General features: G+C 38.3%; 1 protein-coding gene across 2 annotated transcripts; it reads right to left on the reverse strand.

Annotated features, from left to right (window-relative positions):
- Positions 1-5,071: 5,071 nt before the first annotated feature.
- LOC18020657 (stromal processing peptidase, chloroplastic) lies at positions 5,072-13,228 on the reverse strand. Of its 2 annotated transcripts, none has more exons than XM_024157361.1 (24): positions 12,958-13,228; positions 12,493-12,694; positions 12,147-12,376; positions 11,701-11,899; positions 11,241-11,288; positions 10,985-11,092; positions 10,690-10,878; positions 10,287-10,586; positions 10,067-10,168; positions 9,601-9,735; positions 9,173-9,397; positions 8,812-9,015; positions 8,544-8,711; positions 8,083-8,232; positions 7,849-7,986; positions 7,460-7,687; positions 7,220-7,372; positions 6,982-7,108; positions 6,644-6,770; positions 6,212-6,332; positions 6,046-6,126; positions 5,852-5,953; positions 5,595-5,745; positions 5,072-5,519 (listed from the first exon to the last, which is right to left on the reverse strand). In XM_024157361.1, exons 1-24 carry the CDS (start codon positions 13,140-13,142, stop codon positions 5,428-5,430), a joined length of 3,765 nt encoding a protein of 1,254 aa, XP_024013129.1. In that variant the 5' UTR covers positions 13,143-13,228; the 3' UTR covers positions 5,072-5,427. The 2 variants fall into 2 exon arrangements, with proteins under 2 accessions (XP_024013129.1, XP_006403394.1); XM_006403331.2 differs by having other exon boundaries at positions 12,147-12,391.
- Between the last annotated feature and the right edge of the window lie 8,301 nt (positions 13,229-21,529).

Below are 21,529 nucleotides of genomic sequence, written 5' to 3' on the forward strand. Positions count from 1 at the left end.
TAAAAGAAAAAAATTACGTGATCTCTCGTCGATCCACTCACATCCTCTAACATAACCGGATGAACAAAATCCGGACAAGAATTAAGAAACTGAAAACCTAAAAGTAAAGAGAATGCATAGTTTGCTAATTCATCAGTTAGACGATTAGCATCCCTATACACATGCGAAATTCGGACTTCCCAGTCCTTCGACAAAAAGCTATAGCACAAACGTATTAGAAAAGACAGAGGATGCGTGTCACCGATCCTTGTCGTGAGATAACCCGCCACAACCTGCGAGTCCACTTCTAACTTCACTCGTGTAGTTCGACGCTCCCAGGCTATATATAGACCGTAATAAACGCCCCAGAGTTCTGCCAGAGGTGCCGAACAAACACCAACATTGAGTGCAAAACCTCCACACCAAGCCTCACTACCATCTCGAAGAACACCCCCCGCTGTAGCTAATCCTGGGTTACCGCGAGACGCACCATCTGTATTCAGTTTCAGCCATCCTTCATGTGGAGGAACCTAATCGACCTGTTTCTCCATCCTTTGACCCTCCTTCGGACCATGACCAGCCACTATATGCGCTTGGTATACTTCTTTATAGCTTTCTCCTTGACAAAGCGTGTCCTACATCTGCATTTACCATTAGCCCCAAACACATTCCAACATCGCCACTTCCACCCCCACCAAATCCTTATGCCTAACATTACCGACCAAGGAACTTCCCACTGTAAACTCGTATCACCCAAGTTACCATAGACCCATTCGAATAAACTTTGTGTAAAGAACATCACCCGCTTCCTGGATAAAGCTGTGTAAAAAAATATCGTCATTTATCTTAGAGATTCTCACTTTCATCCAGACGATGATGTCTAGGTAGTTCTATACAAGGAAAAAAACAGTCAGGCATATAGGCAACGTCATTCCTGAAGTTGATAAACAGATGATCAAAGATATGGAGAGCTCTAAGCATAGCAAAATAAATATCTTGAACTGGAGTTATGAAGTTTCTGGCAAGTTTGAGAGGAAGCACCATGTCATCATAATTGAAAAAAATGCACTTGTAAGGTATATAAAAAGCTCAAAATTTCTTATGGACCCGCCCTTATGGTTGGAAACTATTTGATCTTAAGGCATGCAACACTAGTTGATGAATGCTACAAACCTTCAATTTAGGTGGATACATGCGTGGGTATTATTAATTCAGATGATAATCCCAAAGACATTGACATACATGAATATGTCAGCAAAATCATTTTGATGCGACTGCGTACAAGAAGGCCATTTAAAAGAGAAGTTCCTGCGAATATTTTTCATATTTTCTCCATTCATGTTGTTTGTCCACTAAATTTTGAACAATCCGCATATTTTGTAGATCAAAGTTAAGAAGACTGTTCATAATAAATGTGGACAACTGTCAGAGCTGTTTTTTTGCCTAAAATTTTAAAGGGCTCATAATTTATTTATTTTATTAGGTTTTGATCAGAATAAATGTATCTATATTTAATGCAAAAAATATCTATATTTAGTGTCTTTAAAGTTATTAACAAATTAATATCAATATGATTTACAGAGTATTTTTATTGTGTTTACATAATGAAATAAGAAAGAAATTAATTTAAAAAAAAAACTAATTAACTTGGTAGTAAGATTGGGGCATTGGGATACAATAAAGCTTGGAAAGTGGACATTGGGACATTAATTTATATAATTAACTTCAGAAAATTGAATATAGTTAGGGTTTTTTGATTAATAAGTCTTGTTATAAATATTAAGAGAAGCAAATATTTTCTTCACTAATTTCTTAAAAAATCATTGCAAATACTTTTTCTTGTCTCAATGCAAAAAAGAAGAAAATATTTGGTTCTTTGATTCTCGATCTTCAGTTTGAGCCATCTGAATTCAAGTGTTTTCAGTTATATAGAGATGTTACTTTTAATTTTTATTTCTAATTTTTATTTTCTTTTAAATGTTGTTACTATTTTATATTATTAATTGATAAAGACACTTAAAAAAAAAAAATTTGTCCCATGTATTAGTTACATGAATGCCATACTGAATTGTCAATTTCAGAGAGATTTTTAAAGAGTTTTTGAAAGTTGATTCAACTTACTAGATTAATTACATCATATGCGATTAACATTAATTTGGTTAGAAATTAGTTTATATCAAATATATATTTATTACTCAAACATTTAATTTATAAAGATATTCTCTCTCTTTCTATTTCTTATCAATATATTTATAAAATTTTAATACATAATATTACTTATGTTACAAAACATTATATTCCTTATCTCATATTTCTTTGATCTTAGTTTTGTTAAAAAAAACAATCACATTATCTATTTCATAATAGAAAATCTAAAAAAATTCATACATATTATAATTCAACTTTTTTTTATATCAAAAACAAAGTATTTTAGTCTCATGTTAGACCGGTTAGATAGAAAATATTAATCCAATTTAATATATATAATGTGCAATTTCATTCAAATAAAAAAGACTATTAAAATTAATTATAAAATAAATAATTATATAGCATTTATGCATTTGTATTACAAAAAATATAATTTTAATCATTATCTGTGATTGCATAATCAGCACATATATTTGCAATTTTACATATCACCTAACATTTTTGTAGTTGTATTTATATATATATTATATTTGTATATTCGAATAAAAGAATTATAGTTGATATTTACTCTGCACATGGTGCGGATAATCACCTAAAGCTAATTTATTTTTGAAGTCAAAAAGTTTAATCGAAGACTAGACCTCCTCCTCTTCTTTGATTCCTATCCAAATTTCATCGTGCTATGATAGATTTAAATTATGGCTCCTGAATGTGGATATAAAAAGACAAAAAAAAATCTAAGAATTTATGGAATCTTAAAACGGTATTCTTCATAAATAAATAAAAAACTAGAAAAATCTTCTCCAACCCAAAATAATGAATCTGGAAATATAGAAGACATGAATAAAATGGTGATAATCAAAAATTTCATTTTTTATATGATTCTCTCATTCATCTTGATCTTAATGCATGTATATTGGATTGATCACTGAGCAACTGATCTAAGGTTAAATCAAAGCCACGACATTGATGTATCAGATTGTCTGATCTGGATCTTATGGATGTAACCGTCATAGCAGATGAAAACTACGTACGGAGGGGGCGTGAGCCGAGATGAATTCTGTTTAGTTAATGCATGATCTATCTTGCGGCTAGAGATGAAAGCTACTGGTCGAATTTGAGTAATTAGATGGTTAGGGTGATGATAGTTGGCTAATAATACCTGTGTCTATTTTAGTTCTAAAATCATAAAAAAACTTTATTTAATTTCCTAATGTTATAGATCATGAATCCTAGATAAAATCTCTAATGCACATCGCTTTTTATCTATTTTTTACACCTTTTGCTTTTAGTTTAATTTCCTGCTCAGTTATTTAGAAATTCGTGACACACAACTCCTTTTAATCTATCTGATTAGGTTTAGAGTCGTGTTTAGTATCAGTTAGAAATCCTCAACACAGAAATCCTTGTGGATTCGATCCCTAAGTACTACTTTGTTTGTTGTGCACTTGCAATATATTTAGGGTAAAACTTGTAGTTGCCCACAGCACCCACACCAATTGAAAAACAGGTTCGGTGCAGAATACAATCCATTCATGATTTGGGAGATTAACATGCCCGACCTTGAGGGCAGGCGAGGGAGGCAAACGCCACGGGCATCCACTCTAAAATGGCATATTTTTGCGACATCTATTCTAAAAGGGCATATTTTTTGTTTAAAAAAATTATTAGGGATCAAGCTCTAGTTTCTCTCGAGTCCAGGTTTGAATAATTCCAAAAGTATGAACAAACGTTTTGGTTTTGTTTCATATAAAAAAAACTAAGATCGGCCAGCAATGATAGTTTGAAGAGATCATGTGCGAATTTGGAGGTTTCTTTTTTGAATGGTACACATTCAGACATAGATGATGCTGATCTGTTTATGGAACTGAAAATTCTTCGAGTATCAATACCAAATGATGTTCATAAGCCTATTGAAGTGCTTATTTTTTTGAAAAAAATGGAGGATGTTGTCAAAACACAGAAATTGCTTATCACATATTATTCTGATATTGGTTGCCACTGCTGAAAAAATTTTCTTGAAGTTGAAACTGATAAAGAATTATTTACGCTCTACTTGTCACAAGAGCGATTGAATGAGTTAGCGTAGTTATCAATTTAGACATTTATGGTTGAAAAACTCGATTTTGCACGGAAAAATGTAAGAAGATCTATATTTCAGCAATAAACTATATGTTTTATTAGATTTTTTTATTTTCTTACAAATTGTTTATGGAATTTGATTATTTTACAAAATTTTTGTTTTATTTGTTTTATTATTTAATTTTGAAAAAAAAATATAAAAGAGCATATTTAAAAAAATTCGACGCAGGCATCCAGGCACTGACTACAAGTCTGGTTTGGAACTCGGATCTAAGAAGAAATTGGCAATCCTACTTTAGCTTATTTTATTTTCTTTTAAATTTCAGACCAAAGTTGCACTCTTGTTGTAGAAACTCCTTTTTGAGCTTGCATATAAATTAACATTCAATTCAAAAAAAAACTTTGACATTCTCAAAACAACACAATCAAAGATGTTATAGCAAAAGAGGGAAGTAATTAGCAAAAGATATTTAAGAAAAAAGGGAGTTTAGCACATTTGTACTGAAAAATGCTCTATATCCTTAATTCTAAAAATCACCCGCAGTGTACCGATTATGTATGTGGGCGCGAGGTTAGCACAATGGTCAGTCAATAGCTCCCTTGGAGCTTCTTCGCTACATCTGAGAAAGTCAGGGATAAAGGTAGTTACAGTCCCTATAGTCTTTTGTAACTTCTTACATCTCTGATTTCATCGTTCTTAGGCTCGTTGAAAAGCTGATTTAGGTGTCTTTTGTTTCATTCAGTTTAGAAAAGTCTCCTTTGGGCGAGAACGTAATAGACCTAAATTCACCTATGTTTTGTATTTCAGTGACCTCAATTAGATTATATCGATCCATGACGCCTCCAATGTTTATACAGTAAATGAACATGAGAACAAGAGACTCATTTAAATCACTGTGAAACTACATTTACAGCTGCATAAATTTTGCAACATGGTAGTAACGATCCAGCCAAAAAAAAAAGGTGCACTAATTTGTTAATATCATTTTTTTTTCTATAAATATGAAGGAAATAAGAACTGAGTATTATAATGAGGTCATTTACTACCCTGATCACAAGTGTACAAACCTCTTATGCCAAAGCTCTCAGGAAAACCACTGATGAAGCTTCTTTCCGTAACCACGAGTTTGATGAAGTGTTTCTCTGCCTTCCTCTCTGTCGTATCGTATCTATTACACATCTCTTCACCTACATTACATTACAATCCAAATCTGTGGATCAGGTTGTTGGTCTTGTGGTCATCGATGATCCTCGTCCCACTGGAAGAACTCCTGAGAAAGCATCTTCTGGTTCTTCCTCTTCTGATAGAGCTGCGCATCAGAGTTTTTGCTATGTCAATCCACTACTAATCTCAAACTGTTTTGATCAAGAGACGTCATACTTACCGGTAATGTCTTCACCAGCCTGAGCCCCAGCAACCCCAATGCAGGAGTACAAAGAGTCCTCGTCCACTTTCAATTGGTTATAAGCAACATAGATGTCCTCAATCGAAGCAGCTTCGTATAATGAAGTAAGTTCTTTGACGCATGACAGTTCCTACGAGCCACAACAACCCCATCAGAACAAATCAAGTCAGAAACGGACACATCAAAAAAATCTTCTTTTTTGTTCCTTGTTTTAAGAACATGCGAGTCAGTCTCACCTTCCTCGGAACAGAGGAGGCTTGCAAGTGAGCTAATAAATTAAGCCAATAGGCATTGGACTTGAGTTCAGCTTCATGTCTCATTAGAAGAGTTCGCTTTGCCTGTCGATATACAAACAACTCTACTTTCAATTAACAAAGAAAACGAAGTAACACGAGCTGATCGAGCTGAGAAGGCGAAAGAGACAACTAACCCTATCCAATTCCCTAGGGGCAATTTGGTTGCTATGCAAACCTCTAAGAACGCTCTTGCAGGCATCAACCGCCTTGTATACCTGGAAAGGCCATTGGCAAGCTTTGTGAAAACACTGTTGACAAAAGGGCAGAACATTTCTTGTAGGCAAAAGACAAAGACTGCACCTTGCCGGGAGTTGATGTCACAGATATCACATACCACCCAAGGTTCAACCTATCAAATAGGTTTAGCTCAAACGATACGTCATATGTCAGTCCAAGAGAATCTCTTACTGTCGTGAATAGCCTGCAATGACGCAGAAATTTCTCTTTCAGCTATGTGGAAGAAAGATATATATCTAAAGTATAATAGGTGCATAGTAGCAGGGCAAGCTTAGGTCTAGAGTATAAAAACAATCAGATGTACAAACATTCATTCTCTTAACCAACATTTTTTTTTTCTTTTAGCACATAATGAAGCGTTCATTTCCTCAACAGTGGTAAATTCTGGCGGTTAATTTCTAAGAAAATTCTGGACATAAACCAAACCAGATAGTGCAATTGCTGCAAAGAAGTCGGCTTTCGAATAATATGACACTGTTCAACAATAAGAGTTACCTTGAGTTTATGATTTCTGCCAGGAGACCCATTGCAATTCCAAAGAAAAGAGGGTGGGCACGAAGCTTTCTTTGCAACTCCATGTCTCTTCCATCTAGCAACTGGTCCTCCGATTTCAGAAGTCCATCTGCAATTTCATTGTGCTTAAATGAAATGCTGGAAGCTTTTTATATAACACTGAGCTACCGCTAGACTTAAGAAAGACTACTGAAGATACATGTCTGGTGCATGAGACAAGCTCAGAACCAGACCTATACACACAAAAATTCCACGAGGTTGAAAATTGCAACACCATATGACTCCTAGTATTATGTGGTTTCCGTAAAGAAGTAACTTACCATGAGCAACAGAAAGCTTGCTAACAGATTCAAAAAGGTCATCCCCGTCAACTGTAAAGCCCCAACGATTCGGTGCTGGTCCCGCAATATATGCACATGCTCTCTCATCAGTATCCTTCAAGAATACCTATCCACGTATAAATATGTCAATACATCCTGCTTGGATCACATATCTAAGAATATGGGAAGAACAACGAGAAATACTACAAAGTCCCTGCATTACTGCTTTGTTCCTAACCTGTTGAAATTGCAAGCCAGCTGTCGGTTGCCGAAACACGATAGGCTCAGATCCTGGTAGTTTCGCAGAATCATGGCTAGCTTTAACTGTACCAAGGTAATCGAGAATGCAACGCTCAATTTCCTCCTCTGAAAAGTCCCCTACAATGCTTATCTGAAGGAAACCACAGAAAATTTAATGAAAATCAAATAAAATTAACATTACTCAAGCAAATATCAGCTTTCAAGTTTGAAATATCACCTCCATATTGTCCCCAACAAAATGACTCATGACCGCGTCTTTCACAGATTCGAGATTCAAGTTCTGTAATGACTTAGGGGTCGGCTCAATAAAGCGCTCATCACCGTTCAGCATCGCGGTCATGAGTTTATGAGCAGTCGCACGCTCCAAGCTTTTGGGTATTGATCGATAATACGAAAGATATAGCTGCCGTGCTCGATCAAATGCATCTTCCAACCAGACACTATGCTGAATGCCAAAAATCAACACCCTTTATCAGCAGAAAAAGTAGAAAAAGAGGAAAGAACAAGCGGATAAAAGAAAACACTCTTGACCAGCGAGTTAATAAGAAAAAAAGAGACAGAACTGTTGAACAGCATTTTTCAATCTTATGAGTTATAACCTAATACCTCAAGCACCATGTGGAGCAGCTGAAAAGCTGCTTGCATTCCATTGTCCCTCAGAGTAAATCGAAACTCCATCGCAATGAACTCTTCAGTTGACTCCAACGAGCAGTTTATTAAGTGATTTACACAGAAAAGCTCCACCTAGACAGAAAATTGCATAGCTTTCAGATTACTTCATATCCTTTTTTAAGTACTAGGTAAAAAAATCACAATGCAGTTGTCAAGAGCTTCACTTGCCTGCTCCCTTGAAAAGTCTCCAACTCGACCACCCTCGCTGAGTGTACGAACACCAACAACCACAGCTCCTTTGGAATCAGAAGTTTCAGCAGCTCGTCCACCACCAACAATAAGCCGCATGACACCTGCCCGAGATTCGGTCTTCGATATCTATAATGAAAAAGAGAAGTTTCAAGTGAAGAGTCTATATTTACAAAGGACGATACAAGGTGCTCCAACAGAACCCTATTTTGTAGGATTTTTATAAAGTTTCTTTTCCTCCAAGCTCATAATCTCTAACCAAGTAACATGATTTTTGCTAAAAATATATAGATACTTTTTAAAAGAATCTTTAAAACTGCAATCTGTTATGCAGAGAGCACCTACAAAATTTGAAGAAAATGTAATAATGTAAAAAGAAAAACATATCAAGATGGAGGTGCTTAAAATAGCAAGCAATGGGAAAAGGATGAAAGACGTACCTTGAAATTTACAGGTATCCCATTGGATAAGCGAAGCTGGGTGATCCCAGTCTCTTCGTCATGCAATTTGGTTACGCCTGACCCATGAATAGGGACAAAACATGGGTTTCTCTGCAAGGTCAACTCTTGCAATTGTAATTGAGAGATCAATTCTTTTGGCACTTCTAACTGCAAGGATGAAGGCAAAAAGGTGATTTAGAACTATCCTTTGTTATATAATTGTTAAGCGAAGTTAAAGTCAAAGAAGAAGTTACGAAAGAAATAACACCTCAGGCTCAGCTTCAATATGTGCTAATAATCCTGATTTGACAGAATCCAATATTTCACCGGGAGTTATATTGAAATCACTCTCGCCAACCCCATCACCATGCACCTTTGTGGGAACACAAGCAACTATTGCTGCAGGAAGAGGTGCAGTGGGCTTCCCAAAATCAGAGATAAATTCTAAAACCTTGGCGCCAACAGTGTTTACCTGGACAAGAAGCCATCATAACAGAAGAACAAAAAATAGGATCCATTAGTTATCGAATGAGCATAATAAAAATCAGGAATTTTGAAATCAACAATTACCATTCGTATCACATTCTACAAGAAAAGCTAGTACGTATAAGTGGAACTTCGAAACGTACCTCTTCAAGCGTAACAGTCCCAGCTACAGCAACCAAGGTCTCATGTCCTTGCGTCTGATCCATAACCGTGTGACCCAGTGCATCACTTTCCATTATAAAGTCCAGGTTATCAACAGACGACACATTATCAATCATAGCTGCAAGATGTTCACTATCTTTTAGAAGAGCATCCATGTAACGTGTAAGTTCACCCTTGGTAACACCAAATTCTTTGAGTCTTCGAACCTAGAAGTAGAATTACATGTTAAACATAGCTGAACGAATTCTCATTAGCAAATAAAACGAGACAAATTGGCTTCTAACAGCTCTCTATCTAATCTCTTCAACCAATCAATTGTCATCAACTCAAAATGATCAGTCCAACCAAACAAAATATAATAGTATTCACGATGAAGAAATGAGAAAAAAAAAAAAAACAATCAGCAAACCTCTTGGACAGCAACTTTTACTGCATTTTGCCAATTTTTGGGCTCTGCGGTGACAGTTAGTGTCGTGACAGTGCATCCTTCCCTTCCCGAATCACTATGGTCTAGTTCAACTGATGTAAATGGCGGGTTTGAACTCTGAAAGGTACAAAAATAAGATCACGAAAATTATGGACAGTACTGAGTCTACTGACAAGTGACAATGTACGTGATTCCTAAAACCACTAATAAATAATAATAATATAACTCTATCCAGACTTTTACTCTTGGATTTGCACATCAAGACAATGGAAAACATTAGAGTCTCCACTTATTTACAATTTTTTTGTAAAAAAATCAGTGAGAATTGACGAGTTATCCATTTTAATCTACGACAGGCTACCCAGAATGCACAATACAAGAAAATGAGAACAGTTCTCTTTTCTCGAGTAAAATCTAATAGAAATGAAACATCTTCAAACTCTCATACCTTGTATCTTGTATTAATTCGAAAATGTAGAGCAGAGAGAAATATTCTTTTCATCAGTACATTTCGCAGGTCTCCAAATGTCTGAACCTTGCTAACAGGTATCTGCAGGGAGACCACAAAATTGTAAAATTTCATAAACCTACCACCCTAACTTGGTTATATCATATTAAGCTTCTGAACAAAAAAAGTAAACACAGAAATCAAAGCTTATAACAAAAACCTTGCAGAACATGTTGATTGCAAAATTTTGAAGAAGCTCATGCTTAAATATCTGTGGAGGCTTCAGATCAACACTGGTTCCAGGAAGCGACCATTTATGCTCAACTGGGGGACGAATTGCATGTCTTTCTCTTTTAATGATCTTGGATTGATCAGTTGTATTTGTTCTCTCTTGGGAAAAGGTTCCACCAAGACCAGCTGGCAGCTTCGGAACAAGAAAATTAGCCATGGCGCCAAAAGCCCCAGGACTAGGAGAAGTGGGTATTGCCTCATTATCCAAACCAGTTTTCCCAAACACAGCCTGTGCAAGAGCGATTTTCCGGTCAAAAAAGACTATGCAGCATAGAATTCAATAATTATTTGCTAGAGAGGCAGTGGAAAAGGAATGTAAGATAATATCCTACTTCGATATGGTGGACAATCCGAGGTATGTTGTCAATGTCTCCCACCATATATAGTGTGGCATTTGCTGGGAAGTACCATCGTTCATGAAATTTCCTAATTTTGTCAACATCCCACTTCTTAATCTGCTCTTCCAATCCAATAGGGAACCTTCTACCCAGCTTGTTCTCAGAATGTAGATGTTGCAACAACTAGTTTCAAGATATATAACACAATGAGTCACAGATTATTCACCAAAAACTGCGCAAGAGAAAGAACTGTTATGCTGACAGATAGAAAACTATTCTTCATGAATACCTGGCAGTCAACACGATATTCAATTGTATTCATCATCTGAAGTTCTGAAAGTATGGCCCGCCTCTCTTTCTCAACTCGAGATGAAAGGAATTTTGGGTTGAAAGCTATCTGTAATCATTCGAGAAACAAGATTGTGTCCATTAAATGAATCATAATCAATGAAATATATAGGGATCCTGATTTTTGGTACAGAAAAAACTTGGGACATATCCAATGGAAAGACATCATCTTCGATAGCAGAATCAAAGATGTATACCTCATTCAAGGCATCGAGCACAGATTGAAAGAGGTCGTCCTCAGAGTCCTGAAAAGTTTCAGCACTTCAATTAATATGAAACTAGTATTATTCCCTCTGTCCAAATCTATCAAAATAATTAGCGAGCCAATAAGGATACGCTCTCCAAATTATCACAATAAAATCTATAAACAGATATAAAAATATTTTTCCTTGTGCAACATATAGATATAAGAATATAATGAGGTCTTCAAATGGATGTGGAGAGAGTAAGTAGAGTGATAAGGAAAAAAAGGAGTGAAAGAATGTAGTAATTTGGTAAAATCAATGTTATTTTTATAAGCACCGTAATTAATGCTACTAGTACTACTATAAGCACCATACTTGATCTAGCAAATACAGAGGCAGCAAAAACCTGAAAAAATGAACTAAGCAGAAGCTATATCAAATACTACGACAATAGGTGGACAAAAAAACAAACCTTTGTGTGTGTTGGAGAATGAATATGAAATACTGTATGGTGGAAATCGGTGTAGGCATTAGAGCGGGCACCTGTACCAAGAAGTTTCTCACGTTTCTTGCTACCAAGAAATGCAACATGTTCTATCATATGAGCAATTCCTTGCTCATCATCTTCCTCATCAATCGATCCTACATGAACTTCCATGTGTGCCTCAAATCTGACATTTTAAAAAATATCACCACATACGTAAGAAATAAGAGGAAGACCTTAAAAATGCCATCATATCTTTAAGCGCTATAATGGGAAGGGGATACAAGATAGCCCACGTCTATCTATTTCTTTGCGGTTTTTTTAAGAATATAATTGATAGGTCAATATTATGCGAAATCATCTCATTCTGATGCTTGAAGCAGACATTAAGAGCATCATGTATAGACTAACTTCAAGCATTCTACACAATTTACCTGTTTGGTGGAACTTTATTTGGCAAAATAAGATACCGAAGTCCGTTTTTCAACTGTCCCCGGTGCAACTTCGGATGAGAAGGAAGTTCAGCACCAAGAAACGCTTCTAGCTCCGCCCTATCGAACTCAGGGGGCAATAAGTCCACATCTTGTCTCTCCGCAACAATGCTATCTGGCCAGGCTGTACCAGCAGCATGTGGCTCATCTGGTCCAACTGTTGCATTTAGAATCTGAGAATGTTTTCTCTGACAATTTAGGCGCATGTTGGAGTCAGTTATATACAACAGTTCAAAAACAAAGTCACAAGACTAGAACACAGAAGGGAAATGATGTTTAGCTTACGAACCAGAGAAGACGTCAAACGAGAGCTTGACAAACTAAATGAAGTTCTGTCCACAAAGGCTCTATGTAATGATCTTCTGATCCCTGGTTGAGTCTTTTTACAGGTGAGACAGAACTTACTTCCCTGAGAAAGTGATGTCTCAGTGATTCGTTGTCCCAGAACAATATTCCTCTTCCAACGTCCACTCTTGGTACTTTGTTTTGCCCTTTCAACACCATAAAAACAAAAATTCAACCAAAAATTAGTATCACACTGCTCCAAATTTTCAGGAGAATATAACTATAAATAAACTAAAAAACTGAGAGAGAAGAAAAAGCAAGAATCAATGGCTAACTAATTTCATCGAATTGAGAAAGAAAGAAACAAAAACAACAAAGATGTTAATTGATTTTTCTCATAAAACATCTCCATCTCAAAGTCTAATTCTCGTACAGATAGAAGAAGAAACAGAATATTAAGATGACCTACCAAAGACCATTATAAGGAATTAGAGACTGAGCTTCCACGCGAACACGATTCTGCGGCGGATTACACCTAACTTTGTTCCGGCTATCTTTTATAAATCCAGAGCGGTGGCTTTCTCGAGAGTTAAAAGGAGCTAGGATCGGAGAGAACTTTACGCCGGAGAAAATGGAGGAGGAAGATGAGGCCATCGCGTTTCGATGACTACAGGTGGAGGAGAAAAGACACCGAACAAAAAGAAAAGAAGAAGAGGGAGATGAGGTTTGCTACGTTTTACTCTTTTTTTTGGCTTCTCTTCTCTAAATTATACCGCACAATATTATGTGTTTATTTTTCTAATGGAGAAAATGAATTCAGACTCATAATAATTTCGGTATTCAGTTATTTGGTTTGGTTTGGTTTGGTTAAATTCGGTTCGGTTTGGTTAAATTCGATTCGGTTCGAATTCTTTTGTTTTTGGATGTTTTAGACTTTTATGGTATGCTTGGTAACCACTGTTATTTTTAGCTTTTACTGCAAACTGTACACTTTAAAAACTTTTGGCTTTAAAAACTTTTTCTCAACAAAATTTTATGAAAAAAAATTTTCAAAATTTTCATAAAGAAATGGATCTAAAAAAAAGCACAAAAAGATAAGATTTAATTAATTAAATTTAGTTTGAAATTATGAATATATAATCGTATAAAATTTTTTGAATAATCATGGGAAAGAAGAATAAAAAAAGAAATTAAATTTAACTAAAAGTATGTGTAAAGCTCCTCATACGTAGCTTTTACAATTCTAGAAAAAAAAACAAAAAGTCGAGCTTTTAAGACTTAAAAATAAAAAAAAAATTAAAAAGTCTATTTGGCAAAAAAAAGACTTTTAAAACTATGAAATAGGTTCTACAGTCCCTACAGTTTATGTCAAGCAACCCCTTAGTTTTAGAAAATTGGTTCAGTTTGGAATTCAGTTTTTAATAATTTGGTTTGGTTCGATTCGGGTTCAATTTTGGTTTAGTTTTTAACAAAAAGTAAAAACTATTATTACAACAGTGAATCTAATTACTTAGTTAAAGTAATATTGTACATTTTAATATATTTAAATTTATCATTTATATATTTAACCAAAATTGTTTGAATTTCTGTTATTACATTTGGTTTCATACAATTTGGATTTTAGAATCAGAATCGGATAATTCGATATACAAATATTTATTCACTTCAAATTATTTTATGAATCGGTTGAATATTGGAAATTTTGATTCGAGTTTGAAAATTTTGATTTGGTTCAAAATTTTTGCACAATCATCATTACCTTTTCTCAAATAAAATTTGACAAATAAAATGTTTTGCAAAATTTTTATAGTACACCAACTGAAACATATATGTCCACAATAGATATATCATGTGGATTTAGTGTATATGCCATTACAAATAAAAATAGTTCTTAAAATATGAGAGTATATAATTATTTTAAAAAGTTGTTGATGAAAATATTGAAAGTATTTATTTTCTATTAAAATATATTTTATTATTTAATTTCTTAATTATGACTACATATTTTAGAAATAAAGACAAAAATCGTTGACTTTATTCCTTCAGAAAGAAATCCTTTCACAAAGCAAAATTATATTACAATAATGAACTTATATCCGATAAGAAATAACGGCATTATAAAACTCTATATTGTAACCATCCGGACTTACAGACTTATTATTAGACATAATGAAAAGAAGAAAAAAACTGTTTTTATTTCCTCTAGTATAACTTTTTTGGTTACCTGATTTTTTTTTATTTCAGATCACCTAAATGGCAAAATTTCCTCCATATGTTCACTCGCGATTTCTTCATACTATACTAGGATATGTTGAAGGATATCTTGGGAAAACTCTTCTTTTTCTGCTTTGATCCCTCTCCAATTGATAACACATAACCATCTCGACAAGTAACATCTCGAATCGAGTTTTTAGTTTCTCTAGCTATAACTACTATGTAAGAATTTATACTGTTTTTATCTCCAATTTTCAGCCAGTACAACTTCGATTTCTATTTTAAGAAAATCTCCTATAATCCTCACACAAAATCTCACATTTTGTTTGTGTTTAGGGGATTTTCAGTCCTCCGCTAGAGGCAAGTCTCCCGCAAAACAGAAAAATCATCAAGACCCGAAAAACACGATAGAAGTGTGTTTTCCGAATGCATTCCGACGCTCAAGTCAGAAGACAGCTCGAAAAAGACCACAATATAGCTGTTCGGAGAGCGGAAAGAAGTCGGAAAATTTTGTGGAAGAAAATGAGCCGAGAGTCCTTGAGAAAGGTATGATCTACTCGGGACTAGGGGTGAGAATGAGCTTTTTACGGTGAAAAGAGAGAAAGAGAAAAGTCTGAGGGTGAAGGAACTCCACGGTTTAGGAACCACCGTGGAATCGAAATGAAGATGACCGGAAAGATGGCTGGAAATGTGTTGAGGGCCAAAGCTCAAAACCACAAGTATCTAGAGAGCTATCGTGAGATTTAAGATGGCTGAGGAAGTGAATCCCCTCCCCATAGGAAAAGGTAGAGTATTTATAGGGAATTACCTGACCCGGGTTATTATACTGGATTGGCCCATAGATGGTGGATCGGGTGGGTCGGCCCATGACCCGACTTGACTGTATTCGAATCTTGTGGTGGCGTCACGCTTCTGATGGTCTCACCAACTTTCCTTGGCGTGTTCCGCTTGCTACGAGACCGTCTTTTGGCGTGTCCCTTTCGTTCTCAGTGTACGATAGGTCGGCAGCTCAGACGCGGTATGGCTCTTTGCTCAACCTCTGCTTTTCCTTCTGACTCCTGCAAGAGGTCACTATCGCCTGACACACGTAAAAAAATACATTAAATGCCATTCTAGTGGGTTTGTAAGAGTATGGACAATCAAACCAGACGAAGGCATATATTCCTATTATCGAATGGAGGGAAATTTGAATAGTATTCCCGCTCAAATAAATCATTTATACCTGGCCCGGATCCCTTGATACTGGGACCACGCTGCCGCGGATGAAGTGTGGGCCATTCTTCTTTATATCCCGACCCTTCTGGATCATCGAGCTTAGGTCTAGGACATAGAGAATGTAACATCTCTTCCTTTTGACCACTCAGTTTTCAACTTTCTTGTTTCTGACAGCATGGCATGCACTGTCAAACACGAGGAGTCCGAGAACAGGTGGCCTATCGTGCCATATCTCCCAAATCCAACTGGATTCGAGGCCCGGTGCTATAAGGTTAGGTTGTATTGGGCATATCCTAATTTGGCCTGGGGGCCGTACCTGCAAAAAAAACCATGAACACCACGTGCTAGCACATGATTCGTCCACGTAGGAAGGATTGAATTTATCCCCAACAATTTGCCCCCACTTTGCAGGTTAGCAAAGCTACCCCGTGATGTGGAAGTTATCTTTGCCGGGAACAAACGCTTCCCCCCTCATAAGCTGTACCTGGCTGGACATCCGCCTGAAGCGCGTAATTTTTTTTCGATGAAGGACGTGTTATCTGAGTCACCCTTTTGACCTGAAGCGCGTGACGCCTTTTCGATGGAGGACGTGATGCCTGAGTCACCCGCTGTAGGCAGTATGACCTGAGGCTGTGAGCCCAAATTAAAGGACGTTTTGCCTGAGTCAGACACCGTGGATAAGATGACATGGGACAGTGGGTCAAAAAGGACGTGATGCCTGAGTCACCCGCCGTGGACTAAGTGACCTGAAGCCATGGGCTCGTAACATGAAGGGCACAATGCATGGCCGTCGGTCAGGTCCCAGAGAGGGTGCCATCCTGCCAGCCTGGCAACATTTCATGGCTGATCCCTTAGAGATATCTGGTTCTCTAAAGGAGAACCGTCTACCATGAAATTCGCCAAAGCTGGCAGAACGATCCATAAAAGGAACCAGTCCTAAGCTGTGTGATGCAATTCCGACAGGATTCCCAGTGGATAGTCATACTGTCTGCAGAGCGGCATGCCCCTGGATTATCCGTTTGAGGGATGCCATTCCAGAGACATGGCATCAACGGACAGACTGACCCTCCACTATGCTGGCCTCATCTGGGTAAACACCCCGAAGGACGTAACCAGATTTCTTCAGACAGTTGGAGAGACACGTTTGGTGGCGAGACAATAGTGTGAGAGAACTTTTTCTTTTATTTCTCTAATAAATTATTCCCTATTGTCTTTTCTTTCTCTCCATCGTTTCTCTCTCCTGTCTGGGAGCTCTGTCGTTTCCTCCTCAGCGCCCGATTCACCTCTCCAATCTCAGCTCTATTTCTTTTGTCTTCATCCTCCTGACGATTCTACCTTTCTTCTAGGCTTGAGCTCCTCTAGGATCCTCCCTTTGTGGAAAAATCTTTCTCCCTCTCTTCTTTCTTTGGGTTCAAACCACGGGATGCATCTCTCCTTGATTCCCTGTTTTGCCCCGACTTCCTGTCGTCGATCTCACGCGCGCGTTGGAGCGTTCTGTCCCTTTGACTCTATTCCTCATCAGTCACATCCTTCGATTGCCTTTTCTTCTATCTGACTGGTCACCCTCCTTCCTCTGTGTCTTTGATGCTTCATCTTTTTGACTTGATGACGTCATTCTTACTTTTCTCCTGCAATAAGTGGTCAAGTTTGCGCCATTCTCCTTCTTAAGCCTTATTATTTCATTATTTCGAGTTTCTCCCAAACCTATGTCTTCATCATCTACCTCCGTCCTACCGCCTTTTACCCCGCCAATCTTCTTCCTTCCGGCTATGTCTCCGTCCCTGCCTCGTACTTTTTAGCTGGATTCTACTGTCGCATTTCCCGATTCATGCTTCAGATATGCGTCGAGTTCGGCCTCCCTCCTCACTACTTCTCTTTAAAGGCTTGGGGTCTCCTCAACGCCTTTCATATCTTGTCTGACTTATCCGGAAATACCATCTCTGGCGCCATGGTGGCATCCGCCTTTTGTACAGTAGAGTCTTCTCTTGGGTCATGTCGTCTCGACCTCATCCTTCATTACGGTAGTTGTACTCTAGTCGATTCTCTTGAATGGTTAGAATCCTCAGAGGAAGATGATTCCTTCTTCTTCGTATCATGTCCCAAACTCCACCTCTACTCCAGGGCCTCTGACAATACTCATGCTCTTTTTCTTTTCACCTGAGGCTTGTTATTTTTTCCCTGCGCCTATTGAGATAGACTTTTGTTTTACAGGTTTTCGACATGCTTTTGCTGGTTTTCCCGAGGATCTTTTTTGCCTTCCTGCCTTTGTTTGCTCGTCCCGCTTTCTACTCTACCCGGACACGGTTAATTGGAACTCTCTCGCCCGCCTTTCGTCGCACCCTTGGATTCCTGGCTCAAGACTGTTTACCCGCTCTTCTCTTTTGTTTCCTTCTTTTCCGTTCAAAATTCTTGAATCCCCCACCTTTCGGGAAACTGTTGGGATGTCAGGACTTATGGACCCCGGCTCTCCAAGTATTCCACTCGAGACTCCGTCCTGTAGGATTCTCTTTTCTCTGGCGGCTCTTCTTCAGAGTCCGACCCTCACCCGACAGTGTTCTTTGACTTTCCTTCCCTGCGAGGGAATCATTGGCTATGTGCCCCGCTAGCGTCTCTTTGGCGAGAAGCGGGTCCACGTTCTTCTATTATCTTTCTATGTTGCTCTACCTTGGTCTCTCCGATTAAAAGTCTCCACTCAAGATGAGCTTAGCGAACTAACTTCCCAACGGACCTGCCTTCTCTCTTCTCTTTTTTTTACCCTTCTGTTTGGTTAACTATTAGTTCGTGACTTTTCTGTACTTCCTCCGGTTATAGTGCAATATGCCCATTTTGTTTCGTCTTCCTGTGTAACTGGTATGAAAACGTGCCCGTGCGACTGATTCTGCCTTCCCTCATTCCCGCATGTTGGCCTTTCTTTTCAATCGGCTTTTTTGCAGGGTAGGACACTATGTCCCACAAAGGCCGTGATCGTCAAGTGGGCCTCTTTCGTGCGTTTGTTCGACTCGGTGAACTGTTGCATGTCCTCGCCGGTAACTCGGCCTGACTTTTTCCTTTTTTCCCATCTTGTGCGGATTCAGATTCTGTGCGGGCCTGGACTCGGGGTCAACTCTCTGCTCTGTTGGAGGTTGACCCTTATCCCCTGGTGCTTCCTCTGAGAGCCTTCCTTCGACGCCTCTCAGATTGAGCCCAACGTAAACCTCACCCGCTTCCTTTGTGGGGTTCCCCTGGGCTAGGTTGTTGTGGCCCTCCGCGGCGTGTCCCTATTCTCCGTAGGAGGAAAAAAATGGGTCGTAAGGCTCTGCCTTTTCCTCCTCGACCAGGATGGGGTACTAGAACTCCCCATTTATGGCAGGGCTCATGGGCTCGAAAATCATGCTTGGCCCCGCGGAGAGAGGACTCCCCTTTCAGCTTCCACCGTAGTCCTCTCATGGATTGTCACTGTGGCGTAACTTCTTTACTCGTACCCACTACAAAACGTCATCTCTCGGGACTGTGCGGTCACATGATCCTCTGCTGCCGTTCGTATTTCCTGCTCAGCTTTGCTCTAGCTTCCGTCATCGCCTCAAGCATTTTCCGAAGACGAGCCTGGATATCTTGGTTCTCCTCCAGACACTTCTGCAGTTCATCCACGGTGGGTTCAGATTGGCGGTTTTGTGCTTGAGACCGTGCTCTATGGTTGTTTCTCCAACTTTCTTTGCGGGCGTGCGGGCGCACCACTCTTGCCGACTGTTGGAACGTCATATCTTGGTTCTGCCCCTTCTTTTTTCTCTTTTTTTTGAAACCTAGGTCGCTGCCCCCGAATTCGAACGTTCGGCGGTTTTCTGACTTGGAAAGGCGAATTTGTCTTGTCTTGAGAGTGATGCCCTGCCTTATTCTAGCGCCAAATTGTTTAGAGGATTTTCAGTCCTCTGCTAGGGGCAAGTCTCCTGCAAAACATAAAAGTCATCAATGCCCAGAAAATACGATGGGGGTGTGTTTTCCAAGTCAGAAAACAGCTAAAAAAGACCATAATATAGCTGTTCGGAGAGCGGAAAGAAGTCGGAAAACTTTGTGGAAGAAAATGGACCGAGAGTCCTTGAGAAAGGAAGGATCTACTCGGGACTGAGGGTGAGAATGAGCTTTTTACGGTGAAAAGAGAGAAAGCGAAAAGTCTGAGGGTGAAGGAACTCCACGGTTTAGGAATCACCATGGAATCGAAATGAATATGACCAGAATGATGGCCGGAAATGTGTTGAAGGCTAAAGCTCAAAAACCACAAGTATCTAAAGAGCTATCGTGAGACTTAAGATGGCTGAGGAAGTGAACCCCATCCCCGTAGGAAATGGTAGAGTATATATAGGGAATTACCTGACCTAGATTAGTATACTGGGTTGGCCCATAGATGGTGGATCGGGTGGGTCGGCCCATGAACCGACTTGACTGGATTCGAATCTTGTGATGGCCTCACCAACTTTCCTTGGCGTGTTCCGCCTGGTACGAGATCGTCTCTTGGCGTGTCCCTTTCATTCTCAGTGTACGAGTTCGGTTGGCGGCTCAGACGCGGTATGGCTCTTCGTTGAACCTCTGCTTTTCTCCCTGACTCCTCCGAGAGGTCACTATCGCCTGAGACACGTAAGGAAAATACATTAAATGTCATTCTTGTGGGTTTGTAAGAGTATGGGCAATCAAATTAGACCAAGGCATATATTCCTATTTTCGAATGGAGAGAAATTTGAATAATAGTTTCGCTCAAATGAATCATTCATATCTGGTCCTTATCCCTCGATACTAGTATCGGGCTGCCGCGGATGAATGACCTTGCTCTCCGGGTACCTATGTGGACCACTCTTTTTTATATCCCAATATTTCCGAATCACCGAAATTAGGTCTATGACATAGAGAATATAACCTCTCTTCCTCCTGACCACTCAGTTTCTGACTTCCTTGTTTCTGACAGCGTGGCCTGCACAGTCAGACACAAGGAGTCCAGGAACAGATGGCCTATCGTACCAGATTTCCTGAATCCAATTGGATTCGTAGCCTGGTACTTTAATTTTAGGTCGTATTGAGTCAGAAGTCCACTACAAGTCTTAATTTGGCCTGGGAGAGCTATACCTGCAAAAAAACCATAAACGCCAAGTCCCAGAGGATTGAATTTATCCCCAACAGTATGCATGTCTTTTCTCTTCTATTTTCTGTGTAGATGACTGAAGTAAGTTGTCTTCTTGCTTTTCGCATAGATTTTTGAATGCCGTAGAAATCCAAAATATTAGATACTTGTGTAGGAATTGCATTCTAATATCAAAATATTGTTATGTTTTATTGATTTTAGGCGTAAAGCAAGACTAAATGAATAATGTTGTTATATTAAGAGCATCATCGTATGGATATAGTTCACAAATAAAGATTCTAAAACTCTGATTGACAATAGAATTGTGTTTTTAATCGTGAAATTGTAATATTTTGCCAATTTTTAAAAATTTATAAAATAAAAAATAAAAAACTAAACACAAATCTTACAAAATTTTATAGAAAAAAACTACAAAGAAAATCCCACTAAACAAAACAATAAATTTTAAGTAGATTATTTCATTCTGTAATTAGGCAATACTAGATGAATGTCCATGCAAACGCGT

The sequence above is a fragment of the Eutrema salsugineum genome, unplaced genomic scaffold (genome assembly GCF_000478725.1).
Source record: "Eutrema salsugineum unplaced genomic scaffold, Eutsalg1_0 scaffold_17, whole genome shotgun sequence".
NCBI lineage: Eukaryota > Viridiplantae > Streptophyta > Magnoliopsida > Brassicales > Brassicaceae > Eutrema > Eutrema salsugineum.